We start from the raw sequence: 27,898 nt of genomic DNA on the forward strand, positions 1-27,898 counted from the left end.
TTACTCAATGCTCCCTTCCAAGACTTAACCTTGTTTGAGTCCTGGCTGAAGTACAGATCAGAGAGAAAAGTATGAACTCAAACTAAACCCTTTTTCAAGTTCTGATTTGCTTTGAATTTTTCTAAGAAATACAACATGTACAAAGTTTCTTCTCAAAATAATTCTAAGAGGCTTCTGAAAATTATCTAGCAATGATATGCTGTTTTACCATCTACCTTGATGTTGTCCAAAACTCAGTATCTTCCTCAAAAGTAAACTCCTTATCACTGACCTAGTTTCAGATGAGTTCTGCCACCATTTCATTGCTCAGAGAGACTATCAATTTAACACTACCAACAACATCTGGAGAACTAACAGCTTAATGCTAGTATATCAAGCAACCACACAATGATTTAAGTGCCTTACTCAAGAAAGGCAGCTACTGAACAGTTATGAAGTTGTACGTGAGGACAAAGATGGGATTTTACTAGCAGGTTGTGGATCACAGATATAGGAGAGCTTACCTTCAAATACTTTTTGTGTGTGTGTTCTATGCGACCGAGTACACAATTTTAGCACACTGCACCCACAAAGAACTGAACAAATTCCTGAGTATATTAAGTCTGGTTACATGCTGTATCAAACACAGTAAACTTGAAACTGGATCTAACAAGTGGCCAAATTCAGTTCTCAAATGCATTCTTGGAGAAAGGAAGAGACAGATGAGATTCCCACTTCCAAAGACAAAGTTGTCACAGTTTTTTTGGGGGCGTACATGCTGCCTTAAGATGGAGCAACTCCCAGGAACTTAATTGGAACCCAAAATCTTCTGTGTAGCAAAACATCTGCTCATAGAGATCCCATTTTCATTCCTCTTAAACATACTGCAAGCAAATTAGTGGTCAAAACACAACTATTGATACAAAACTGCTAGCAAAGCAAAATTATCAATGTAGAAATTAAAAAACCAAAGTGCAGCGCAGGATGGATAAGCAGTCATGGCTGTTACCAAAGGTACTTATACTCACCTTAGCAACCCCGACTCCAGTGAACCTGGCCTCCAGTAGTTCCTGCCTTCGTGGGTCCAGGCTATGCAATTCTTCCATCATTTCTGCTGCTGTGGGAGAAGAACACTCAGATTATGCAATGCAAGGAAAGGAGAGAGATTTAATATTCTGTGCCACTGACGAGACTCAAAAGTCCCTGTTCTGCAGCATAACCATGCAGAAAGCATTTTCTTGCAAGAGAAATGCAAGATTACCATGCAATAATAACATGACTCTGCCACCATATTACTGTATTTAAACCATAACCCTGCTAGAGAGTCTCCTTTTCTATCTGTTGTACCAGCCATTTCAAGATCTCTAAATCCAAGAAACCAATTATGCCACATTCTCCCACTGGATGCTTTATTAAAAGGAAAACATGGGACCAGAGTGTTATGACTAAAAGCTTCAGAGCTTTTCATCTGTGCTGCATGACTAGGAGAAAAAAAAAAGCAACATTCTTTACCCCATAATTTATTTTTGGCCAATCCTGGAAATACTAGATCTCCCTGAACTCCAGATTTCACTGACAACAGCTTTGGTTCTTCCAAGCACAGAAAGGGATTATAAGAAGAAAATAACGCTCGTTTAAACCTTTTACTGTATGGAGTAAAGCATCAGATACCTCTAGCATAACAGCTGCTTCTATACACTGGATGTACCTGGGGTATCTCTTGGCAATCCAACACAACGGATACCATTATTTGAAGGGTTAAAAAAAAAAAAAAAAAAGCATAGTTGTGTAAACAGGTAAAAAAATCAGGAGATATACAATTCGAATACTGAACTGCGAAAAAATGGGACAAATTTCAATGTTCATTATAACTGTGAATCACATCTTCCCAACTGCACCAATCAAGTTCATTTCCAGAAATGTCTGTTCCAGTTTCATTTTCTGGACTAAGGTAGAAAAAAAAAGAGACAGAAGATAAAGATTTGCTGTATAAAGAGCATATGCGATGAGGAAAGTTCTTGAAGGGCAGCAAGTGCCCTCTAGAATAGGCAGTATACAATTGTTCCTTTTATTAACTGTCCATTTTGTCCCTGCCATTTCCTCCAAACACTGCAGATCCAAGTTACAGGGGGCAAAGTGAATCCATCCGGGGGCATTTACAACTGCTCTCCCAAATCACTAACAAGCCTCAAAAACTAATGGGATACTAAATGCGGCTATAAGAGAGCCCTATTTCTACTACAGGCTTTAAAACCCCAACAAAGCTATCAGCCTAGTTTTCAAAACAGGAAATCTGTGCACCGAAGAAAATGACAGACAAGCCATGAACGCAAAGATGTTAAAGTACTCCCAGGTCTCTCCCCCATTACGGGGCACAGGGCGACCATCCGGGAGGGGATCGCATCCCCACCCCGGGATGCCGGTCTGGGGATGGGACTGCCACAAGTTCCCGAGCCTTTTGCCCCCCACCACCCCACCGCAGGGCTGAGCTCCCTCCCGGGGCCTGGGACTGCCCTGGACACCCCCCCCCCAATCCCTCCCAGCAGGGGATGGCATTCCCTCCCTGCCCTCCCCGACTCCTTTCCGGGGTGATTTTCAGCACCTCTCTCCCACCCTCCCACCCCACTGGGGAAACAGAGGCACGCGTTTGAAAATAAGCCGGTGAGTGAGCAGCCTTGCCCCGCTGCCAGCTGCTGCACCGCCTCGGCCTGCCTCCTCCTCCTCCTCCCCGGCACCCCAGGCAGCACCGCCTCAACTCCCAGGCCGGGGATTCACAGGCCGTGCCCACCCCTTCACCTCCCCCGCCGGCCCGCAGCCTCCGCGCTCCCCCGGGCCGGGCCGACCCCCCCCACACACACACCCCCGCCCCGCTCTTACCCCCCCCCCCCCCCACCCCCCTAACCCGGGTCGGGCCGCCCTGCGAGCCCGCGGGGCCTGCGCTGCACCGTGCCCCGGCGAGGCGGGCACCCGCGGCCCAGGCCTCGCTCCCGCCGCCTCGGGGCACAGGCCTCGGGCCCTTCCGCCGTGACCCCGGCCCGGCCCCGCCGCAGCCAGCGGTCGGGCAGCGTCTAACAGCCTCCGCCCCCCGCCTCCACCGCGGCCCGGAGTCGCTGCCCGGCTTACCCCCCCCCCCCCCCAACCTCAACCCCAACCCCGGCCCCGCCGCCCCCAGGGCGGCCTCGGGCGGGCCCGGCGCCGGGGAGGGAGGCGAAGGGGGTCCCCGCGCTTCCCCCGCCGCCCCCGGGCTCTCTCACCTGGCGCTGCTACCGCTGCTGCTCCTGCCGCCGCCCCGCCGTTCCTCTCCCCTCCTGCCCGGGCCGAGCGCTCCCCGGGCACCGCTCGGATCCCGCCGCCGCCGGGGGCAGGAGCAGGAGGAGGAGGAGGAGGAGGAGGAGGAGGAGGAGGAGGAGGAGGGAGGGAGGGAACCTGCTGCGGCGGCGGCAGCGGCGGCACGGGCGGGAGGGGGAGGCCAGGGGCGGCTCCGCGGCCTCTCGTGAGCCAGGCGCCGCCGCCGCTGCTGCGGGCACCCGGGCTCCACGCGGGGGAGAAGGGCGGAGGGGAGGGAGGGTGGGGGGGAAAGAAGGTGGGGGGGCTCGCCCCTCGCTGGCTGCGGGGCGGGGAAGGTAGACGGGGCGGGTGTGGAGGGAGCGAGAAGGGATGGCTAGGCCGCGGATCCTCGGCCTCGCGTAAGAAACCTAGCGCGGGCCGGGGTGCGCGCAGGCCGGCGGCAGCCGCAAGGCCTCGCCGGCAGGACAAAGGCCCGAGGGAGGGCTCGGCGGGCGGCGGCGCCCGGGCAGGTGGGGAGAGCGAGTTGGGGGGGGGGGGAAGGGGGGGAACGGGACCCACGGGGCTGCGGGGACCCCTTCGCCTCCCGTGGGGGGGGGGGCGCGGCGGGGCGCGGGCAGGTGCCGGGGCCGGTGCTCGCCCCCTCCCCGCGGCGCTGGGCCCGGCCCGGCCCGGATCGATTGGTGCACACACACTAGTGAAAGCGCGCGGCGTCTCGCGAGATTTGCACGGCGGCGGAGAGGGCGGGGGGGGAGGGGCGGGGAGGGCAGGTCAGCGCGGGGAGGGGGGGGGGGGGTGGTGTGGGGGGGGAGGTCAGCAGGGGCGGGGCCTAGGGAGGGGGCGGGGCCTGCTGTGAGGGGCCATGGGAGGGGCCGGGGGTGGGGGGGGGCAGCAGGTACAAGGGGGGGGGTCAGTAGGCCCTGGGGGTCAGGGCACGCTTGGGGAGGGCAGAGGGTCAGGATGGACCATGATGTCAGGATGCCTGGGGGGGGGTCCGGGGGGGGCAGCAGGTATAAGGTGGGGTCAGATGCAGCCTTGGGGTGTGGACAGATGTGGGGGTCAGGGCAGAGGGGGGGGGGCTGTAAGCACAAGGGGGGGGGTCAGGGCAAGCCTGGGGGCATTTTGCCCTCAGGGGAGCAGAGGTTGACTTGCCCCCCCCCCCCCCCCCCCCCCCCCCCCAGCGTGCCCATGCACCCCTCCCCGGTTCTTCACCCCCTCTCCAGTCTCCATCTTCCACAGCCAGGACTGACCTGGCTCCCGAAACCACCCTCAGCCCCCCCCAAAGGAGGGTGCACCCCAGCACCCCCTCACCCTGGGGACCCCTGCAAAACCCCCCAGGAACGGGTCCGGCCCCGCTCGCCCCCTCATTTGGGGCTGATCAAAGATGGGTATCGCCTGTGAAACGCAACCCTGGGCCCCCCAGCAGCTCCCCGTTAGCCGTTGTCCACCTTCGCCTTTCTGAGGCTGGGCTGCCGCGACAGGAAAAAAAGCCCCCCCCCCCCAAAAATATAAAATAATAAAAATAAGGGCTCATCCTGGCTGCAAACGAGCGATTACATGGCAGTTTATTCGCCTTTCTCGCAGGCGGCGGGGGCAGAACGCAAAACGCTGCTGCCGGGCGTTGCAACCCGCTCGGCTTTAAGGCTGAATCAGCTTTCTGAAAAGCAAACAAGCAGGGGAGAGGGGGGAAGAAAAAAAAGAAAAAAAAAAAAAAAAAAAAGGTTTGTTGGGAAAGGAAGTGGCCAGGCCTGTCCAAGGGGAGGCAGGCGCGGATTAGCGATGGGAGCGGAGGTTCCCAGAGCTCTATAAAGGATTCGCCTTCCAAAACGCCGGGGCAGGGAAAGCCGAGGGACATCCGTCACCTCCGTTTTACTGCACGTCCGACATCGAGCAATTTATGACCGAACTGGAACCTACCAGTTTGGCAAAAGCGATGATGTGGAGAAGAGCTGGCGGAGCATCACGGAAAAACCGCTCTTGCAAGGCGACGGGGAGGGGGAAGTTGTATTATTTTAAAATTGTTAATTTATCATACTTAGAGCCCAGCGTTATTTGTTAACTTGGTGTTGCAAATGGCTTTCGAAGCGCCTGCCTGTTCTCGCAAGCTGTGTTTCCTGTGCTTTAATCTGTTTTTCAGTAGAAGAGCCACTCCAGTTTCAGCTCCCACTCCGTGAGTCACATTTTCAGCACGACCAGCGGCAGGAATTTGTAAAATAAATAAATAAATAGCGTTTGGTGTCTGTGTTGCGTTGGTTTTTTTTTTTTTTTTTTTTTTTTTAAAAAAAAAAAAAAATTCTAGAGTAAATATTCCATCAGCTGGTAAACTAATCACAGCCATTTAGGGGAGCGCTAATTAGTACCATTTGCAGTTAACATTGTTCAGGGAGGTATAAATTTCATGTGTGCATTTCTGTTGATTTTGGGTGGAGGGAGGAGAAGATCTGGGAGCTGTTACACCCAATAAAGGGACCGACTTCCAGTACCCCTTAGCTCTTCTGGACCCCCGCCACTGCCTCTAGAAGTGCCTCCAACTTTAAAGGGAGCAGTTCACCCTCTCAGAGCATCGGACAGGAATCAGATGCCGTAACACTGAATCTATGGCACTGTCCCCCCTGTCTTTGTGTTTTAGGGGTGATGGGGGTCACTTTGATCTAATTTCTCCTGTGCTTTTTGGAGGGAGCTTGCTGAAGCTCTTCCTCCTCTTGAACGCAGTGCTGGGGATCGCATTGCCAGAGATCACATTGCCATCAATCTTTTCTCATAGGATACCAGAAAAGACCATGGGGTTATAATTTCCTAAGAGTGTTTTGCTCGCTATCATTTTCACCAAAGTCGGACAGATCAACGACCCTTCTCTTTCTTTCTCTGGCAGGACCAAGTGCCCAGGGAGGTAACAGCGTCCTGGAGAATTTACTGCAGACCGGAACGTTTTCTAAAAGACACCCCGCAATGCACCGCTGAGTTACGGGCTTGACACAGGACCTGTGGCTGCGGTCCTGGGCTCTGCCAGGGTCAGGCTGGAGCAGTGCGTGATGATTTCTGATACAAACCCAATAAGCTGAGGTTGCACTATCCTCCTCTTGTGACTTGTCCCTCTCCCTGCCCCATGTTCCTCTACGCTCAGCAAAATGGTTAGGGTTTCTCTTCTCACTTGTGATTTCAGGGATGGAGCACATCCCCTTCAAGCATGCCCACTTCAGTATGTTTTGGGGGAGCTTTGGGAAGACAGCTGTTGTGGCTTGCTGTCCAAGGGCTCCACTGGCTCAGCTCTGCTCTTGGATTTTCAGCAAGCTGCAAGTGCTCACAAACCCCTTCCTCTTAGTCTTGGCTAGCCATACAGTCACATCCTTCCCTACTCCTCTGCTGCAAACTCAACTACTGTCCTCTCCGCCTTCATCCTCCATAGAGCAGCTCAGAGCAACGCTTTCAGCTGCAGTTTCCTTTCCAAGATGCCAAAATAGCAACTCACACAGGACATGGCAGCTCGTCTTTCTGTGGTGCAGAGCGGGAAGGAATCAAGAAGTTGCAACTGTATTCCTGGCCACAAGCAGAAATTTTGCAGTAGCCTTTAAGGGTACCGCTTGCTGTCAGTGGAGAGTCACGTAGGTACAAGGGGATTTTAGACAAGTTTGTCAGATAGCCTCAGTAGGAAGTACTTTACTGGATAGATCTCCAAGTGCAGATAGAGCCCGTAAGTCAGTGATCTTGGAGGTTTTTCCTCCATCAGGACACCACTTTGAGCAGGGGCGCACCGTCCGTCCCAGCCTGGTACAATGCTTCTTACTGTGCTGTGCCAGTGCATCCTAGACTGGGTTCCCAGGAACAGCAATGGTCTCTAAGGTAAAAATATATTTATCAGTGATAAGACACAGCATACTTGGACTCTTTTTTTATAGCGTTATCTCCCACGGGAGCTGATCCCCCGGGTTTGGACTCAGCAGAGACATGGTGGACTGTTGGTTTTTCTTTTTACTTCGGCTTTCTAAATAAGAAAGGCCAACTTATTGGAATGTGCTTCTGACAAGAAAAGGTCAGTTTGTGAGTTTCTGTTTTTACAGGGAAAGGTTTTCTAATTCAAAGTGGCTGGAATATGTAAATATTTAATAATTTTGTATAGGAAAATTTTGGATTAAATTAAAAATTCTCATGTCAACTTTTAAGATTCTACTTCTAAAAGCCTATAAAGCATCAAAACTAAAACAATGCTTAAGGTTAGGAAACCAAAATTCTGTCAATCTCAACTTGATTTTCCCCATAGTATTTCAGTTTGTAAACAGTTTCAGTATGTTTGACTTTCTGGCCCAGCGAGAGAAGAGAGTATTTGGATCTCCAGGAATTCTCATGCAGGAAAACTCGTCCTTCCAGCCCACACTTGAGTGACACTCGAAAACTATTCTGTTATCCCCCTTTTCCATTAACTTTGTCAGAGCCCCTGAGCTCTGGTCCTTTTAGAGGAGCTGGTTTGAGAGCTGGCGACGGGATGGTTAAGAGTAACGCAGTACGTATACGGCTGACCAAATATTATCTCATTCATGGGGGCAAGCCAGCCCTCCTACACCATCGTCTCTGCCAGATTCCTCCCGTACAGCATCCTCCTCTTCAGGTCTGCCATCAGCCAGTGTTAATGCTTCCTATTACATCCCCCGTGGCAGCTCTCATCTTCTTGCATTGGTCTCCTTGGATGTCAGCAATATCCTTGGCACATTGCACTTCTATCATGTTTTGAAGAACTACTCAGCTGCCGCAGCCATTTTCTTTGTCACTGAATTTGACTTGAGCAGTCTCCGAGAGCTCCCCTCCAGCCAGCACAGCATGCTTAGCAAAAAAAGGGCAAACCCCTGCGTTCGCATCACAGCTTCACTGTTAACCCATGATCTGACCAAAATTTGGTAAGATTTTATAGATATTTTAACATAGCATGTAACAAGTTCCTTCTGTCCTGAATTTTGAAAAGACAAAATACCAGCAGTTGAGCTCCTGTTCTTTTTATTTAATGCATTTTGGTGACTTTCCTTTGCCTTGTGAAATACTCTAACTGCATTTTTTACAGCATTTCTGTACTGCCATGAGGTCTAGAAATGTATTGACATAACACATACACAAAAAAGAGAGCTGAGATTCCTCAGTGATAGCAGGACACTGGGAGCTGGGGACTTGAGAAAAGCATCAAATAGCTTGAGCCTTTAAAACGTAAAAGCTGGCATCAGTGATCTCAAATCCAAAAATTTTACAGCCATTGAGAAAAAAACACCAAAACCAACCCACAAGAGTTCAGCACTCTACACGTTTCTTAAGGTTTTAGCACCGAGGGATGATCTCACCTCTAGGCATCACATCCAGAAGAGGCCAACCCTCGTCTGCAGAGCAGATTCTGTTGTACCTAACGACGCACAAGTTGCAAGTGAAGATTTTTCTGGACTTGGGGCACTCAAAACATCTCACCCTTGTGTGGATTCTCGAGTGTCTAATAAGGGTAGGGGTCCCGGCACAGCCTTTCCCTCACTCGGAACATTAAAAGGGTCTTTCCTCATTTTCATTACAGGGGAGAAAGTTCCTATCTCAGCTACTCAAAGATAACATGCCATCACCTGACTCCTTCCTGAGGCCATTCAGAGAGCCTCCACCCTCCCACACAATGGAGTTTATCTCAGAGGTTGTTCCTGCCCCTCCCTCTGTCTACACCTTCAGGTATCCCATTAGGGAAGCTTTGATACCCAAACCCAGTAGGAAAGCATCCAGGTCCCTCAACCTCCACACATGCAGCGAGCCAAGCACAACCTCAGTGCCCTCATCCATGAGTGCATGTCCTGCCTGCCGGAGGAGGCAGCCTGCCGCGCACGCAAACCCGGACCTGCGCAACCACTACGGCCCAGCCGAGGGGAACGAAGACTCGCAGGTAGGAAAGGAACACCTCTGTGATCGCGTCCGTGTTCCTCAAAGCACACGGTACTAGCAAAATCCACTGTTTTTTCTTCTGCACACACCTGAAACAATGCGATTCTCCTTTATGTGCCAGCAAGTCCTTCCCTGTCCTCACTCACTACCAGCTTCCTAGAATACAAGAGGGTATTATTCTCGGCAGGATTTGCCCCCTGCTTCTCTTCCTCCTGCATAAAACGGGCATAATAACACCCTACCTTACAGGGCTTTTGAAAGCCTCAATTAAACAAACTGCTCTGAGATTTGTGTAAGAGGAAAATTAAATCAACATCCTATTGTAAAGCTAGAGTTACTGCATGCATATTTCTGTAAGTATATTCAGCCTCTGTGTGAATGTAAATACATACCAACCTTCATAACAAGGCTCATCTCAGTAGGGAAGAAGTCACTTGAAGTTGAGGAAAAGCCAGGTTTAGTTTTCCATGCAACCTTGATCGACCTCTTCACATCCACCCTTGGCACTGAATGTGGAAAAAAATGTGCGGCTGTGTAATTAAAGACTGTAGCGTAGTGTACCTGCCTAAGCGGTGCTCCCCAGATGAGGGGAACCCAGTACCATGCCTCATGCTTGGTTCCATGGATGAAGAAGTAGTCTGAGGGGAGATCAGCCAATTTTCTTTTTCAATGAGGAATGCCACATCCAGTGCCCCAGAGAAGGGTGGCAGGGTACCTCTCCACTTACAGCTGTAGAGCAGATCCCCCAGTGTTCCCCACACACGCCACAGAGGTCTGAGCCTGGCCTCTGCGACCCGGGACTGCAAACAGCAACTTCTCACTTCACACCAGTGGAAAGAAAGTTTCATAGGCCAAAGGATTGGCTGCAATCCCCCAGAACTCCCCAACCTCCAAATAACATGAAAATACAAGAGCTACAAGGGTCCTTTGGACTACAAAACATTAAAACAACCTGAATACAGCAGTGACACTCGCACTCCACCCCAAAATCAAGTTGCTGTTCACAGGGTCTGTTGGCGCTTGCAGTGAAGACTCTTTGGGGTTATTCAATACCAGGGAGCACAGTTTAGAGCAGCAGGGTCCAAATCTCACCAGGATGTTTCTTCCTTCCTGGAAACAGCCATGGACCAACATCTGGGAGCTCCAGGCAGGTCTTGACATGTTAAACTTGCTAGCGATCTTTGCCATCAATGCCTTCCAACCACAGCCAGTTCCCACTCATCCAACTGTGGGTCAAAGACCATATTTTCAAGAGTAAAAGCCTTCATTGGCATGACACCTCCTGTCATACCATACAACCTTTGGGCAGGAGGTAAAAGCAGAGGCACACATGGCTCTTCTCTTGCTTCTCCCCGCCTGTGTTCCAGCCAAGTTCCCTGGTCTGGCTTGTGCTCTCCATAATGAAGGTAGCTGTATCCTACATGGTTCATATTAGCACTCACTGTTGCCTACACAGGTAATTTCCTGCACTGTGTCCCACTTTCTTGGCAATACAAGCTCCCATTCAGCAAGGCACTTACGCACAGGAACTTAATGCCTTCAGCAAGAGTTAAGCACAAACTCCAGAGCTTTGCTGATTAAGCACAGAGCTGACAATTCCTTTTCCTCTAGAGTATCTCACTTTGCAGAAGAGTCCTCCAAAAAATTCCTCCCTCCTCCTCGCTTTTCTAGTAATTTCTGTCTTGCCCTGAAAACATATATGACAACACTGTTAGAATCCTATGGACACTGTGCAAAAGATGTGTGCCAAGCACATACCCCTGTCAAGCTACAATAGCAACAGTGATCCTGATCATGCGTTTCTCTTCTGGACTAATTTTCCCCAATATGACACCAAACCAAAAGTGGTGGCACTGCTCTGATTGACAAATCAGATCCAGTTGACTCATCAGGAGAACAAAGAAGACTGCATGACTCAATTTCCCTCCGTCTTTACAGAGATGGAAGGATGCTCCCCAAATCCCTTAATAACTTGATCTCTGTGGCCTCATCCTCATCCGCACCCTCACTTTGAGGCTCTGAAACCTGTGCATCTTTCATTTGTGCTCAGGAAAAACAGTTAAGTTCAGTCTGGGCCTGCGATTCCTGCAGGAAATCCAGCTGGGGCTCATCCCAGTGCCAACGACAAAAGGAAGCTCTTTCAGCTTTAGTTACAATGCAATGCCAAAAGCCACTGGCATGCAGACATGGAGGTTCCTTCTGCTCACACCTGTTTTATTGAAAATAATCACGTTTCATTTATCCTGGAGCTCTACAACTAACTACAGAATTAGAAATGGTGGTGACATACCCTGAGAAGGTGGAGCTAAAGCATTTGGGAGAGAAGACAATTGTGTCTGGTCTCACATGCTTCTGGTCAGAAGCATTTGATGATTACTGTTGTAACAATAAAAATCACTAAGGATGACTGCCGTTTCCCACTTTCCTGTGATGTCAGGAAGATCCTGAGAAAGCTCCAATTTTCAATGGTACTTACAATTTATTTATTTTTGAAGTGACGGTATCAGAAATACTCCCCAGCCTCTTGTGGTCTTTTCCTCCCCTGTTCCCTTCCTGCCTCCCAGTTTCTAGCCGATTTGTGAAATCAGGATGCTGTGAGAGGAACAATGCACCTGGGGAGGCAAAGGGTTCTTTGCCATTCACTGGAGCCCTCAGCATCATGGCTGGATTGAAAGCCTTTCTGAAGGACTAGTTCTGGCTCAGCCCAAGTCACAGGCTTGATGCCATAATCCCTACACGAAAGGGTTATGCAAAGGGTCAGAATAGTTGGTGATAAAGTTTCCTTCCAGCCACAACAATCTACGAACCTCCAAGGAAATCCACCATCCTCTGGCAAGAGCCAGGACCAGACTTTCCGAAGTGTAACAATGTCTGGCTCCAGAATCGCAGGGGCAGCGCCTCTGAAGAGCTATGAAATCATCTCTTCTGCTTGGGAGGTTCAACAAGCTACGTTGGCATTGTCTGTCAGCCACAGACCACAAGACTGGAATGCTGGGAACAAAACCAGAGCAGATATGTTCAGAATGGCTTTAAAGCTAATGTTACACTGCTAAAAAGGAAGAGGGGAAAAAAAAAAAAAAAAAAAAGCACTTAACCTGGCTTTTCAATATAGTAAAAGTCAATTTGGAGATTTCCTTTGAACATGCTAGAAAGCCATTGTGCAACCCAGCCTGCTCAGCAGGCCCAAGGTGGGAATGGCAGAAGCGGCTGCAAGTCAGGACCAAGGTACCTGAGCAGAGCTGTGTGGGAGGCAAGGCCTGGAGTCGCAGGAGAGCAGTAGCTTCAGAGAGAATGGGAGCTGGCGGAGATTAATGAAGGAAGCTCAGACAGTATCTGTCTGTAGGAGGCCTGGCTCAATTCAAGGCCATTAACTTGTTGCTTTCTGAACACCACCAACAGGACTGGAAACAAAAGCATGTCTGCCCAGCATGGTTCATGTTCAGTGATTGCTTAAATACCCCTGCAGAATGAAGAGCATTAAGAAAGGCATAGAGCCACTTCAATGGCTGCAGGCTCATGGGGCTGCAAGTTTTTGCATGAAGCCCAAGTCAAAACCAGGCAGGCAACTGGGATGTAGCCTTGAAAGTAGAAACAAATAAATTACTAGCCTTCATCTTCTCCCATTCAGGAGTTTAAATTTAAAGGGGAGTCCATCAAGTTTAAATAAATCATGTTTATAATTAAAAACATATTCTCCTGCACTGCTTACAAGCCTTTGGATGATTAATACAGCATTTTTCAAATTACTTTAATTCACACTAATTATGCTGCTTGTTTACCCCAGTCAATAATTTTTCTTCCAGGGAGATAAAGCTATCCCAGGAGGAGGTCTCCCTCCAGGGACCAAGAGGGAAAGGACCCCAGGGAATTGCCTAAGGCACCAGTAACACATGGGAGGTCTTTCACTGAAAGCGACAGAGCTGGTTACATGAGTCACGTCATGTTGAACACTCACAGGACTTTTTTTGCTAAGCTGACTCTTTGCCTCAATAAAGATGAGGAGACATGAGCTTGCTCAGCTCCCAGCGGCCTTGAGATGTATTTTGCCTTGACCTTTCCTCAGGAACCAACCTTGCTAGGGAACTTTGTAGGTTTAGCATCAAAATGTAGCAGCAGCTGTACAGCTTCTGGGTTGGGTCAGGCTTGTGCCTGGCAGAAGCCAAATGTGCTTAGAAATAAAGAAGCCTTATCTCCTCCTATTTCATTTGCAGATGCTGGGAAGTCTCTTAGCCCTTTAGAAAATATAGTACAACAAATTGAACAAGAATTCTTTTCCCAGTTATTTGATTCCCTTTCAACATTATTTAAGAGAGCTAGATATATAAAAAAAAGCAATGGTGCATTTCCATTCCTGCCCCAGCACTGCAGCCTGCCTTTGTGGTGTGAATGGATTTGCTGGGTCACTATTCCACAGGAATGGCTGAAATGCCCTCACCCAGAAGCCTTTGGGTAGCAGACATACTAATACCTGCAGGGTGACACAGTGACGTGGAAGTTATGAACTGATCATGCTGCCACATGCCCAGCAGAGAGTATTGCTACAGCCCCTTCCAACACTTTACAAATCAGGGTGCTCCTGTTTGACTCTCCAGGACTCCTGCAGACTCTCCAAAGATAGCAATGACATTTCCTCATCTTTTTACCCTTTCTCCTCTGTTTCAAGACAGCAGTTATTTCATAACCTACATGTCTCTATAGTTGACAGTTATTCTTAGGCAACTGTAAGCTACAAGTGTCTAGCTAACAAAATATACATGCTTCGTGTAGCATGAACTGCTCTTCAGCCAGCGGTGCACACACAATAGACCTTGTTACTTCATGAACTAAAACAAGGCAGGAGATATCAGCCAAGGCTTTCCCTTCTTGACAGACGAGAGCAGGCACTAGTGAGACTCATGATAACAGAAGAGGCAAAAAACTGTAGTTACCTAATGGTGGCCCAAACCCTTCAGATCAGGCGTGCAGAAGCATGTGAGTTTCTGTGGAAGCCTAATTTATATTAATCAAACCAGCATTGAAAAGCATTACCACAAAATTTATTCTAATATGTGTTGTACCACACCCTAAAAATAACAAAAGAAAACAAGCTGAGATAAAAGATATTTGCTGTCAAAGGTGGGGAAATACCTTCAGAAAGCCACAATGTTGGCTTCATCTAAGAAATTAAACAAGAGTAGTAGACATTATTCAGATTTCTTATCAAAGACAGGTGTCTTGTCTACTTGGGTTTAGCACACCACCATGACAGGGCACTGCAGTTTGTGACCTGGCGGCTGCAGCCAGCAAGAACAGTTTCTCACTGTTCAAGCAGAAAAAGCAGGTGATTCTGCATAAAACCTGGTCTTGTGATACTCTGCACTCTGGAGGTGCCCCAAAACTGGCATCAGCCCCAAATCTTTGAAAACCTGAAGCCTGCCTGATAGGAATTTACAGCACCTGAGCCATAGCGTGCTAGCTCCCTAGATGAACATCCTTGTGGACAGTGAGGGCAAGGCAGCATAATCTTCTTTCTCCACAGGTTACTGCACACCATGAAGCATACATGGGGAAGCTGGCACAGAGAAACTAGCATGCTCTCAGTTCCTGCCCTCTATCAATGTATTTTAACTTGTGGATTTGCACAAACCTGAACGACTAGAAGAGAGCTGGATGAGATAAGCTGGCTAAGGGATTCATATTAGGCCTAGTGAACAGTTGCAGAGAACAGCAGATTTACCCTTTGTATGGTTTTTGCTCCCAAGACAAGTGTACACAACACAGAGGCAAGGTCAAAGCACTCCTTCTGTTTCATGTGGAAATCCAGAGTAAGAGTAACTCACTATTCAACTTGCTCAGCTGCTGTAAGACAGCATGACCGTTTCTTAAGTTGTTAAAACCACAAATAATTTAAAAAACTCAGACCAGTAGCAAGATATCTGAAATACTGCTTGGTCTCCTCTTAGAGCATTCGTCCTTAGCAAAACTCACTTGAAGTGATGCTAGGCATCGTAAAAGGCACTGAGGTCCTGTGTGCGCTGAACTCCGTAAAACCACACTTCACCAGGAGACACTGCACATGGCCATGAAAAGGCTCAACCCCAAAAAGCATGCCCCGTTTCCTCACAGCTGAGGGGTGGCAGGCTTGCGGTATTTGCACTGGATCCATACTCGATACATCGTCATTTGTTTCCCACGGTTCACTTGCAATCGCCGATCAACCAGATTCTGGATTTTCTCCAGCCCAGCTGTTGTGAAGAGATCATCTAATTCATCTGGAAGCAGAGAAAAGGAGAGTGAGGATGCCATAGCTTCCATTTAACTGATACCTGCTCACACTGAGGGCTAAACTATGTTGAGAGATGGGCCAGAAGAAACTCAGTCTCTCTCTGGCAGGGAAATGTAAAGATCAGACAGGACTTAACTACTGTACTATGGGGGGATTAAGGTCACAGTTTCTCTAGCTTCCCTTGAGTTTACTTTCTACCAAGGAAGGAAAGAATTATTTGGAGTACAACTAGAATTACAGAGTCTTGACAAAAAGAAAACAGCAGCAGTTTCAGGCATGGGTACCGCCTCTAGTAACTGATAAAGGGAGCATCTTCTGGCAAGTATGGACAGATCCATTCCTTCCCCCTCCCCCCTCTCTCCAGAGGAATTTCAGACTCTGCAAGAGCAAAGAACGGGATCAGACCTACGCTTTTAAATGGTGGCAGTAAGATCTGTGCTGTATAGGCTGGAGGGGAATGGGATTCATTAAGGTTAAGTTTGGGAAAAAAATCCTTAAAAAACCACACCCTGCTGGGGCCCAATCAAAGCACTAAGAGCCCTCGAGGCTGCAACACTTACGCTGGCAGGTATTCCTGACCAAGCAAATAAGTATCATAGTGCCCCAGTACACTGGCCGTGGGCAAGCCAGACCGAGCCCAGCTGAGCAGCAGAGAGCTTGTTCAACTGCAGCCTGGGAGCACGTGATTTGTATGGAGTTTCTGTAGAAAAGGGCTAACAGGTCCCAGCTTGTGCATTTTATCAGATGCTTGCCATAGTGAAGCGTTTGCCAAACACGCATTAAACATTAATTTTGTTGTGACAAACAAGACCTGTGCGGTGGGGAAGGGAATAATTCATTGCAGTTGTGCCACTGCTCTAAAACTGACCATGCAGAGGGGCCTGTGGTGCAAATGACTGGAGGTACAAATGGTGATAGGCAGGGAGAATACAACCCCTGCCGAACACCAAGCAGCAGCAGAACTGGAGAGGCTGCCTCAGCTCTATGCTGAACCACGCCCTTCTTATATCCTTGTAGGAGAACAGTAAAGTTAACAGAAGTTCCTTCAAGTGGTGTCCATCTCACTCCATCCTCCGCAGGCAACAAGGTTCAAGGAGAGGTCCTCCAATCCCACCCCTACCAGTGTAGCAAACACACTAGTCTTTCTCTAAAAGGATTTTCCACTAAGGAATTCACCACGCCATATTCGCATCAGCAAGTGACAAGCCCAGATCCCTGTGCAATTGGGAAACTCTTAACATTTCACACTGCTCCAAGAAAGACAGGCTGGAAAGATCTAGTGGCAAAACTTGAGGGCACGGGGACAAAAAGAGGTGAGGAGAGTCAGAGGGATGTTTTCTAGCCTCCTACCTTGTGTGAAGAAGTAGACTCTGGTGCCATCACCTCTCACATAGAAGTTATCAGACAGACATTGACCTAAGGGAAAGAGGGATTTAAACAGTTACCAGCTATCATTTAAAAATCAACAACTGCCATCCAACAAGAGGCACTTCTCCCAGCACACACTGTGCTTAAGGGGAATTAATGAGCTGCCTCCTAAACTCCAAAGCAGCATCGTCTATTAGTGATCTGGCAAGACTCCTCAGGGGAAAAGAAAATACCTTTCTTAAACCGAAGCTGGGCCAGATCGTAACGGCCATAATCTCGTAACAAAATCATGCCTCCTGGTTTCAGAAGGCGACTCAGTCTATTAACGATGCATTGCATCCTGAGGAAAGAACAAAACAGCAGTATTCAACATTCTGCAAAATGTTGCTTGTTTCCTTAGCCTACTTTCCAAAAAAAGGTATAAAGTTTCACTCAAGTTTCAACTTCATATAAAGAGCTACCAAAAGCTAGCACTTTTCTGAGCACTCTGACTTAGGTGGGTTGATTTTATTTGGCTGCCTTATTTCTGACACTCCCTGATTCTGCTTTTTTTCCTACAATGATAACTTAGCCTGCCGCAGCAGGGATTAACTGCACTCTCTGACTAATTACAGGAGTATTTCCACTGGTTTCTGTAAAACAGTAAGTGAACTTGAAGAAAAATGCTGTGAAATAAAACCAAAGGGAACAAAAAAGAGAGACCAGTGCAGGTTGTAATACACTGTCACACTAAGATCACAGCACTTTTCTTAACTGTTTTCTGAACCTGGCCCCTCCCTTCTTGCCACCTCCCATATGAGAAATTCATCCAGCCTTTGAGCCTTAAAATCTAGCAGCATACTTTCCACAAATGGGTGCTGAGTGCTCAGTGTGGCTGGGGTTCAGAACAGGTGAGCAACTGTGACCGCAGCAAGACGTCGTCTATAGCCACTTAGCACTTCAAAATCAAACCTATCCTATGCCAGAATTTGTTACAACAGAAAGTACCTGCGAATTTCCTTTTCAGAGGCTTAAGGGAAAACTGGACGAGACACAGAATGAACTTTAATTTTCCTTGATATGAGGGGACCTACTATTAAAGAACTCCAACTCTATATGCATTATCTTCTGCAACCAGATATGAGGGGACCTACTATTAAAGAACTCCAGCTCTATATGCATTATCTTCTGCAACCAGAAGGAATTATTAAAACTTACTTCTCTGGGAGAATCGCTGAGAGGACAAAGATAAGAATAACAACGTCAAGACTCTTGTCTGGCATTGGGAAAGGACTTTGGTCATTGCACAGGTCATGGACAAAAGCAAAGCAGCGAGAAGAATCATATTCTGCATTGTTCTGTATTTAAGGGGAGAGGAAATAGAGCATTAGCAGCAGACCCTGATCTCAGTATTATCTGAACATGGGAGCATTTTAACTTCCACATAATAAAGTGGTATGTCCAGAGATCTGGTTCAGCCTCACTGGACTAAGACAGATGGGGTCAGATAGATTCCTTGGTCAGACAAGGAACAGGGGTGAAATGTGAAAAATAAGTACACATGGGAGATTTACAAAGAGCTTTGGACTTGTTACATTCAATCAGCACTGCCAAAACCCCAAAATTGGATTGAGGGATTACTGCAATTTTAAGGTCAGATTTTCCACTAGTAGTGGTAAAAAGTGAGGGATTTACACCGTTAAGCTGGAAATCTTTACAAAAGTGAGAGCATCAGGGCCCTGCTCTGCATCACTGAAATAAGTATTCAACTACAAGCAGACTACTCCCTATACCCCCAAAATCAAATCTGGCTGCCTAAAGTCACGCTCTTAAAAATCACATTTAGACTTCTAAAGGAAGTTGCATGTTTTTCTAAAGCTGCTGCTATGGATTGCAGTAGCCTCTATGAACAATGCTTGTGTCACCTTAAGAGGATGAAATGGCATGCTGCCTCTGCTGCTGTGCTCCCCATCTCATGAAGTGACTGATTACATTTGATACTTCATATATTCTCAGTTCTGTTCTGACCTGAAATTTGTTAGCAGTATTTGTCCTTTGACTAAATGCCAGCCTCCTGGTCCACAGACAACAGTATCCCTCCTCAGCTGTCTGTGCAGAAGCAATCAGACCACGTTCCCAGAACTGCAGTGACAGTAACGCACACACAAACCAAAACCAGCTTCAGTTCCTGTTAGAAAATAGCCTGAATGTTTTCAAGGTTCAGCAGTTACTCAGCTAAAAGAGCGCTGGATTTAGAAAAGTACTGACAACCACAGGGGAAAGAAAATCTGGCTGACTTGTCCGCTGCCAATGTGACATTTTGAGAACTCCAACTTCCCTCATTTCTACAATCTTTGATGGCTCATTTTCATGATTTACCAGTACAAGGGTCAGCATCAGGGCTAGCTAAAAAAAGCAAGCTGAAAACACCACTAGACAACCAGTGGCAGCTGTGATACATTTGTGTTAATGTGCAATTGGCACCATGTACTTCCTACCTTCATAAGTCACCATTGGGTTTACCTGGACAAGATCCACAGCTGTTGTAGAAAAATCACAGCAGTAAACAAAAAGGCCTGGGTCACTGAAATAAATAAAAGAAACTATCATCATTTATATAAAGGTGCTCCACAGGAATTAAGAAGTGTCTCAAATGCACAGAGCACAGAACTGGGAGCCAGAAATCCTGGGCTTTAGTCTATCTCTGTCAATAATGCCTTGTGTGAAAATCTGTGGACCACATTGCTTCTTTATGCCTCAGCTATTCTCATACAGAACTGACTGCTTACTTTTCCTTCTGGAAAAGGAGAGAAACTAAGGCCTGTATGAAAATGCTTTCAGAATGAGACATGTAAACTCACATCATGTTTCACTGGTTGCATTCTAAGACCAAAGATGCCTAAGCTCTAATCACAATCATTTGAAGTTGCAGAAGGCAAAGGCACCATTTGCACCTGGCCTTTCTCTAAGATTGTCTAAACTAAGAACAAGTGCAACACGTTTCCAATTGTTTTTCAGAGGTTGGTATATCATGCAGGTAAAAACCTACTGAGAACTACTTACTTGTTGGTTTGTAAAATTGGGAAGACTGTATTTCCAGCACCACAGCCAACCTGCACAAAGTAGATGTACACATAGTTAAAATAATTTCTTCAGCATGTCCTATGCAGCTAATTTCAAATCATCTCTCTACAGCCATGGAACAAAGAGCAACTCATGAGTAACAACTGAGCGTAGCAGTGACCATTTGCAAATCTCACTGCGAGATCTGAATACGTTGAGCTCTGAAGAGCAGGCTTACATATAAGCATTTGTGGGAAACCACTAAGCCAGTTCTCGTAGAAATCTTACTAACAAGCTATATATTGTTACTCTCTTGAAAACTGTTATTGCTGGAATCCCAAGCATAACAACCACTATGAGTCACTGAAGCATTGGCAAAGGCCACGGATTAGTTGCATTCACTTCCATTGAAAATCAGAGCAATGGAGAAGGAAGTTTGCTTTACTGTAATTACACCCTGCTGTTTCAGAGTCTCCTTCACTAGATGGCTCTTCCTCAAGTTACAACTAGGCCTACAATGATTCTGCCTTATTATTCCTTCTACTTGTTCCCATTTGAAGATGGCTCACACAACTGGGTTTGGGGAATTTGCCTCTAAACGTTTAAGGAATCAGTAAAATTGAAACAGACGGAGCAGAAAACACCACTGATGGCTTGCAGTGACAGATATTACTGAAAGTACTCAGGTGAGACAGGAAAGCCACAATGAACCAAGAACATCAAAGTCTGTGGAAGTCTCAAAGCCTCAGATTAAATAAAAAAATCAAAAAGACAGGTCATATTAACTCTCCCTGGAAGGGCGGAACTTCCAAAGAACATGAAGCATTCAACAAAAACAGTGATATCTACAGTGAACAAACTAGAGGTGGCAGAGCAAAAGGTCATTACCAGCTATCAGGAGTCTCTTATTTAGAAGTCCTACAGACTTTTCTGGGACAAACCATGTTATCAGTCTTAGATTCCCCATTATTACATGGGCCATAAGGAACAAACCAAACAGCATCTTTACATTCTTGCTTTCGTTGTTTTGCTTCACACCTCCCAAGGCAAGGAAGAATCAGCACAAACATGCAAAACATAAATGACAAGGGAAAGCTTTATACAGACAAGTAAAAGAATCAGCTTCTTCAAAAGATGACTTTTAAATGCTTGTTTCAACATCTGATAGTAACAGTTTGTCTTTTAAACTCGGAAACTTCTTATGGTCCTTGTGCTCTGCCAATTCAGAGTCTGAACCAAAAGAATCCCAACAGATTTAAATGAGTTTTAAGCTGCGCTCTGTTTTTTTCATTTTACTGACTTAAAGCAATCATCCCATTCACTTGCTGTTTGCCAATGATATATATGTTTATGTCCCAGTCACACTAACACTGATACAAGGGACTGTCTGATGTGTGACTATGTTTTACAGCTATTACCTCCAATATACGGTAAGATGCAGATGATCCTGGGTAATCTCCATCACTTTGATTCAGCTCACTGTACTTCTGTGTAGCCAGTTCCTCTGTGCAGATCTTAGGTGTGCTTTTTATAAGGTTTAATTGATTCTCTGCCCTGGTTTCCAATGAACAATGTCCATTTTCACAGCTTCCCAGCCCTTCATTGTTGGAGTCGTCTTTGTTACTAAATTCATGCACAGAATCCCCGTTTTGACTTGGGTTCCTGTTAGGTGCCAGCTCAGGAAATTCAGTGAACAGCCAGTGCCTGTCCTTGAAGAAGCCATTTTCGTGGATTTTATAAAACTCATCCCAGTACCTCTTAGCATTCACCTCATATTCCTCTGTGAACACAAACAAAAACATCACCAGCAGTCAAAACAGAAGGTCTCAGAGTTTAATCAGTTCAGACAGTGAGGGATCACTGCAGACATCTATTCAGCAATCTGCTCTAAAAAGTAAGGTTATTGATTGAAAATCACCTTTATTTAAATTGTGGCATCCCACATAAACACTCAGCCTGCCTCCTCACAGTCACTTTGGTAGGACTAAAAAAGGGAAGACATAGAAGAGGAAACTGTCTGTCTCCTGGTAGGATTTAAAGGAAGCTGGCAACAGAAAAGGCCTCTTTGAAGGAGACTGGAATGAAGAAATCCAGGTTTTACTTCCATCTCTAACACTAACTTGTTCAATTCACTGGAACGATTCATTTGGAGCCTCATGACACTCAGTCAAGCACTTAGAACTTCTAAGGAATTCTATGACAGCTGCCTGGAGCTGAAGAGCTCCTGTACACTACCCCTTTTTTCAGATGGAGAAACAGAAAAATTAGTCAGCTATACAGGCCTGGCAGAAAGCTCAATTAGTATTTGCGCAATACTCCAAGATTACAGGATGGCATGTTTTACACAAATAGTGCTAGAGTCCAGCCTACAGCACTTTGTTTTCCATAGTTCTGTGCATGTTACAGCATCACACATTTCTGAAATTAAAACAAAAGAGGGGAATCAACAGAAATGACTGCTGTCATTAAAGTAACAGTGGAGAGCTAAGGTGGATAGATTAAAGATGATAAGAATTAACTTTAGCAGCAAGCGTTATCATTTTCACACCAAGTGGATACATTCCAGTAGCAAGATGAGTATTACAGAAGGCTGGAAGAACTCTTACAAAGCTGTGATCTAATGAAATTCAAGTCACTCACAGAATTCTTTCCACACACCTTCACAGACTTCAGATCAAGTACAGTACTAGAGGAACTATTTTTTCCATGGGAACTGGCTTCTGAATTCTCATCAATGTGATGAGTTCTCTGTCCTGGGCAATAAGAGCTAGTTATAGCATCCTATGCTTGTAATCACCTAGATGCATTAACATCCATGGCCAGAGATCCCAACTGCATTTCAATAACATGCAACTGCTTAGCCATCTTTGCAGAGCAACAAGTGCATTACTGAATGCAAATGATTCTCCCACAATTAAAGATGACGACTGCATGTAAGAATGGATAACCTCTCTCCAACATCCACTAAGAGTAGGGTTAAGAGAAAAAACAGGCATCTTAAAATTGGAGATTAGTATTATTATCTCAACTGCAGTTTATTTATTAGTCTTTCTGAAAAGCATACAAGTATTTACAAGATATCTGAAGGGAGAGAGTAAAATAAACCAAGAACACCTGGAAAAATATGTAGCTTCAGCCAAATATAGAGAAAAATGGCTTTAACAAAGAACCAGAAGTCAGTCGTATGTATATTTTTAGTAGGATCTATCCCTGAAGCACAAAGAGCTATATATAAAAATAATCTCTTTACCTCAGCTACAAGGTTTTTGTCCTTTTAAGAAGCCTTGTCCTTAAACCCCAAGCCGAAAGAAATTTTAATGTCTGATATTAGACTAGAGCAGTAAGTTTGTGCCATGATCTCACTGTAGCTCAAAGTAAGCAGGGTCAAGTTAGTTTACTTTTTGCGCAGGAGAACTCAATGACTGCTAATGTCAGAGGAAGAAGCGTTATTGATTCATACCCTGGCACACTCCTTCCTGAATTGTCACTTCTTCCATGTACTAGTAGGGATATGCAAGGCTGCTGGGGCTGGAAATGCTCTTTGACCTCACAGAAATACAAAGTCCTGATTCCTGCTGGTCCCTAACCATCCCATGACAGCCTGACTGTAATGGGATGCTTACCTGAGGTGCTGGGGCAAAATTCCAGCCTAGCCATTTTGGATTACCCACATTTTTTCCACAGTATAACACTGAACAAGACATTGTGCTCTTCATGTGTTAAATTACTGTGAAATTCTGGTGGATGCTATTGAACAGCTGTTATACTCCAACCCACATGTGTGGAAGCTTTATTTAAAGCTCATTTACCTCATAGCCTAGTGTTTTCAAAGCACTGGAATAAAGGATCAGTAACAATATAAATGCAAGAAATCAAGGGCCAGCTGACAAAGATCATGCAAGAAACAGATTTAAAGCAAAAAAAGACCACATTAACTTTTCAGTCTGACTTCCTGCACAACTTATGCCAGTAAAGTTCATATAATACTTGCTTCAAGATCCTTTTTGTGGCATTAGCTCATGGGGACATCAGCGTGCAAGCCAGATTTCTCCAGAGACTTTCTTGATAAGGACTCCTGACTTTTCTGCTCGTCTTTGTAAGGACACCCCCAAAGCCAAGCCCATACTCACCCTTTCACATTGCAGAAGAAAGGCAAACAAAAGTTAACTGTTCACAAAAGACAGGAAGAGAACCAGGGACCCCCCGAATTGCATGGGGGCTAATTATGAAGCCTCAAAAGGAAACCAAAAAACTCTTCCACTTCTTTCTTTGTTCCCAGCCAGGAGACACATCTTCGACATACCCCATAGAACTTCTCTCCTTCTTCAGAACAAATTCTGACAGCCCCAAGAAGTCCACAGAATAATACAGCCATAATGACCAATAGCCTGCCTTTGTTCTCCTGCTTGGACATTACTGATTCTCAAAATACTAGACCCTTCAGGCACATCTGGCTGGGCTAGCTTCCCTACATTTCAGCCATCCCATTGTCTCCACACGCTTCCCACTGAATAGCAACCATCAAAATTTGACTGGCCTCCATTGTTCAGTGTGGGAAATACATCATGAAGACCTGACAAACTGCTCTAACAGCAAATTGTTCCACAATTTCATAGTTGTATATAGGTTCTCAAAGCATGACAGACAGCATCCTTTAATGTTAACCAGATTTTAAAATGAACTCGACACAATGGGCATCACAATAGAAACTGCTGGATATTTCTGGGAATCCAAGAAATTAGGAGGGTTGCTCTTTGGTATAATTAAATTTGCTATTGTGAACACAACTGGAAGCTATATGGGAAGTGTCTCAATAGCTCCAGTAGTGTTCAGCATCGCCTTACAGATGACACAGTCAATTTAATTTGAACAAAAGGAGCAGATCCATCCTAGAGCTCGGCAGGGTATAACAAGATCATCATCAAACAAGTCTCTTATCATACAAAAGAACAGGAAGCCATTTCACCATCATTTAAGGGACTGGATATCTAACAGGTCTGGAGGAAAGACGCATTATTAACCAACTCAGAACAGCTTTAACCATATTACTTGACTATACAGCTGTGCACCTTTAGTTTGATTCAGATTCAGGTAAGCTTTGCATTTTGGATGTATAAATTTCCTTTAAGCCAAGTCTGAGGAAATAAGAGCTTTGGAATCCCTCTTCTGCCTCTCTGATAACTCTTCAATCGGGATAAAATAATTTTTCTTCACTTCTGATTTAATCATTATCATGCTGTTTGTTAACCTGGTAGAGATGAAGATGGACACTACTTTATTAGACCGCCTTAAGAGAAAAACCAAGCTTGCATTAGGGATAGCTCCACAGCATGCAAGCAAACAGAAGATTGCCTGTTAGAAGTTAAGCTTTAGAGAGCAAAAGCAAGCAGAGAAAATAAGACTAAATAAGGCTGTTGTTCTACACTGAAAGAAGTTTGTTGACAAGGAACACTAACAAGTATTTAAACATACACAACATGAACAAAGAAGCTCAACCCAAGATGACTCCTCCCAACCAAGACCATTTCTGTTGCAGTAGGATGAGTCACTGGAGAAGGTGGAAAAGCCAGAGAGGTAAATTAAGAGCAGAAAGATTCCTCCTCCTCCATTTTTCATTATCAACAACTAGGTAATGTATTTTGAATGATTCGGGAGAGGGGGGAAGGGAGGAATAAATGATGATGCACATGTAGCTCTGGCCAGACTGTTCCGCTCTCGTATGCACGAGGCAAGACTTAGCATTAGAAGACTATCCAAAAGTACCTTGTTTATCTTGTGGCAATAGCTGTGAGCTGTTCTCTTGAACTTTACTCCTGGCACTGGCTTCCTGGTCTTCTGACCATTCCACATTATCCCTGTTGTGAAAAATAAGATGAACTACTCAGCTGAGAATGGTAGGGCAAAGACAGAGAGAAAAGAGAAAGGTCTAGATAGCCCTCCAAACGGACAGATGTGGAGCTTTTCCACAGTCTCTAACTCTAGCTCAGCAGCAGTACAACAGCTATAAGCACTTACAGTTCCCGGTTCTGAATGAACTGCACTCGTAGCACTACAAAAGATGTAACTGGAATGGATCCCAAGAGACACCAAATCTGTCCCCTAATCCTTTTCCCTATTTGATGCTCAGCCAAGTTTAGAGGAAATAAATCCTTTCAACAAAACCACGAGGGCACTCAGCACAAACAGGCCTCATTGGAGAGGAACTGCAATTCCTTTTCATGCAGCGAAAAGCATTTGTTCCTGCACAGGTGACAGACAGGTAGACGCTTGCATGCTTTCACTCAAGCACGTCATCAACATCTGATGTATCTGTCTTAGAAAACTACACTTTCCTTCCCAAGTTAAAACAAAAAAGGCAGTAGGGTTATTTGGAAGGTGAAGTGTTACATTAATATTAAATCCAATTGTGAGAAAAATATGCAGGAAGCTTTAAAGCATTAATAAGTATTAATAACTTAAATGTGCATACAGAGTTGTGTACTCATTAAAGTGATTCACTTGACCTTTTTTCATTAAAACAAGTGAATGAAAAGCAGAATACAAGGACCAAGAAGCACTATTCTGGCCTCAGGAGGAATTAGTCTTTTGACATTAACTCACAAAACAAAGACTTAAATGTCAAGTGTGTGAAAAACTAGATTACTAGGAGTTTCTGCAGGAAAATACTGTTGAGGATATGCTTTTGTAATATACCTTTGGTTAGTATAGTCCCAAAATGAATGACAAGCTGATGCATGCATGTATTACTTTATTACAAATTAAACATACCCAATTCTTAACAGGGTATAGCAGCCAGAGACCAGATGTGGACATATTTACTTAAAAAATGCAAAATACCTTCAGTTCCCAGCAAATTTGAGAATTTGGGTGCTAAACATATCTTAAAACAACAGCTTTCTCCAACCAAAGACCTCCTGTTCCAAGCTAACACCTAGCACGACCTCACACTGTTACAGCATCTTGCAGCAGCAGATGGGTGAAATGATCTTTCTTCAATTTATACATTAGTCACTAATGTATACAGATGGAGAAGGGTTATAGATTTCTGAGAGCGAATAATTTAACTTTAACTACAGCAATGAAACAATTGCTACAAAGCAAAACAACGCATACTCCTGAAACATCAAGGGAGCCAGAGGAATCCCAACTGCTTCGGGAGGAGCCGAGGAAGGCTCAGGACCCCTCGGGGATTAACACCCCGTCGCACCGGCCGATAAGGGCAGGGTCCTCCCGCCCCTCCAAGCCCTCCCGCCACCGCCTGCCACCCTGGCAGCGTCCCAGCCCCGGGGGTGCCGGGCCCCCGCCCCAGGCCCCCCTCGCTGTCGGGCCTCCAGTTCGGGACCCACAGCTCCCCCGGCCCCGCTCCGCGCCCCGGTGGGCGCTTCAGAGGCCAGCCCGGGCGCCGGTCCAGCGCGCTGGGAGGGGAGCGCGAACGATGTCTGCGGCCGGGCCCCCGTGAAGCGGAGCGGGGCAGCTGGGGGCTGACCCGCCCCGGCCGCCGAGAACCCCGTTATCCAGCACCTGACCACAGACTACCGGGGCGGCGGGGACGAGCCCATCCCCGGCTAATTCCCCCCCCCCAAGCCCCCGCGGCCGGGCGCGGAGAGGCACCGCAGGGCAGCAGCGCCCCGGCCGGCCCCCCGGGCCTCTCCGCAGCGGGCAGCAAAGGGCCGGGGATCCGGAGCGGGCACAGACAGGGCGAGGAGGAGGAGGCGGCCGCCCTCACCAGGCGTTGTGCTGGAAGAGGCGGGCGGGGTCGGTGAGGAAGCGCCTCCCGAAGAGCCGCGGCTCCGGCGCCTCTCTGGGCGCCGCCATGATGGGCCGAGCGCCACCGGAACCGGAAGCACGGTCTCGCCGTCCGACCCGAAAGAGGACTAGGCGGGCGGTGGCGGTCACGTGAGGGACGCCGTTGTCACGTGGCGGGGGGGCGGAGGCGGGAAGCGCGCGGCGGGAGCGGGAAGGGACGGCCGTTACCTCAGAGGAACGGCCGCAACGGCGGCGTCCGCTTTGGGCGGGAAACGGCCACCACGGCGGCAAAAACGCTTTTCCTGGCTTTTATTTCTC

The 27,898-nt window shown here is 46.8% G+C and overlaps 2 protein-coding genes across 13 annotated transcripts in view; both read right to left on the bottom strand.

Annotated features, from left to right (window-relative positions):
• The window catches only part of TLK2 (tousled like kinase 2), a 44,138-nt gene extending 40,838 nt beyond the window's left edge, over positions 1-3,300 (bottom strand). For 2 of the 5 annotated variants that reach the window (XM_030022569.2, XM_041125535.1), the window contains exon 1: positions 1,008-1,093. In XM_030022569.2, the coding sequence (XP_029878429.1) occupies positions 1,008-1,088 (81 nt within the window). In that variant the 5' untranslated portion in view covers positions 1,089-1,093. Of the gene's footprint in view, positions 1-1,007; positions 1,100-3,233 lie in introns of those variants that run through there. The other 3 variants (XM_030022564.2, XM_030022570.2, XM_030022562.2) reach the window with 3 other exon arrangements.
• METTL2A (methyltransferase like 2A) lies at positions 1,007-27,881 on the bottom strand. Of its 8 annotated transcripts, none has more exons than XR_005933044.1 (10): positions 27,561-27,881; positions 25,598-25,689; positions 21,253-21,614; positions 19,835-19,884; positions 19,295-19,355; positions 17,990-18,129; positions 17,026-17,132; positions 16,775-16,840; positions 15,127-15,410; positions 1,007-1,096 (listed from the first exon to the last, which is right to left on the bottom strand). XR_005933044.1 is itself a non-coding variant. In XM_030022749.2 (9 exons), exons 1-9 carry the CDS (start codon positions 27,647-27,649, stop codon positions 15,259-15,261), a joined length of 1,119 nt encoding a protein of 372 aa, XP_029878609.1. In that variant the 5' UTR covers positions 27,650-27,881; the 3' UTR covers positions 8,234-15,258. The 8 variants fall into 8 exon arrangements, 1 of the variants encoding a protein (XP_029878609.1); XR_005933043.1 differs by lacking the exon at positions 1,007-1,096 and adding an exon at positions 8,234-9,665; XR_005933042.1 differs by lacking the exon at positions 1,007-1,096 and adding an exon at positions 8,234-10,846.
• Between the last annotated feature and the right edge of the window lie 17 nt (positions 27,882-27,898).

Source organism: Aquila chrysaetos, chromosome 8 (genome assembly GCF_900496995.4).
Source record: "Aquila chrysaetos chrysaetos chromosome 8, bAquChr1.4, whole genome shotgun sequence".
Taxonomy (NCBI): Eukaryota; Metazoa; Chordata; class Aves; order Accipitriformes; family Accipitridae; genus Aquila; species Aquila chrysaetos.

Excerpts from the sequence above, each read along its gene's own strand:
- METTL2A (XM_030022749.2), bottom strand. The coding sequence starts at position 27,649 with ATGGCGGCGCCCAGAGAGGCGCCGGAGCCGCGGCTCTTCGGGAGGCGC. Across the intron at positions 21,615-25,597 it reads ATTGCCACAAGATAAACAAG|AGGAATATGAGGTGAATGCT; the intron begins GTACTTTTGGAT and ends TTGTGTTCACAG. Across the intron at positions 15,411-16,774 it reads AGTCTACTTCTTCACACAAG|ATGAATTAGATGATCTCTTC; the intron begins GTAGGAGGCTAG and ends CTCTGCTTCCAG.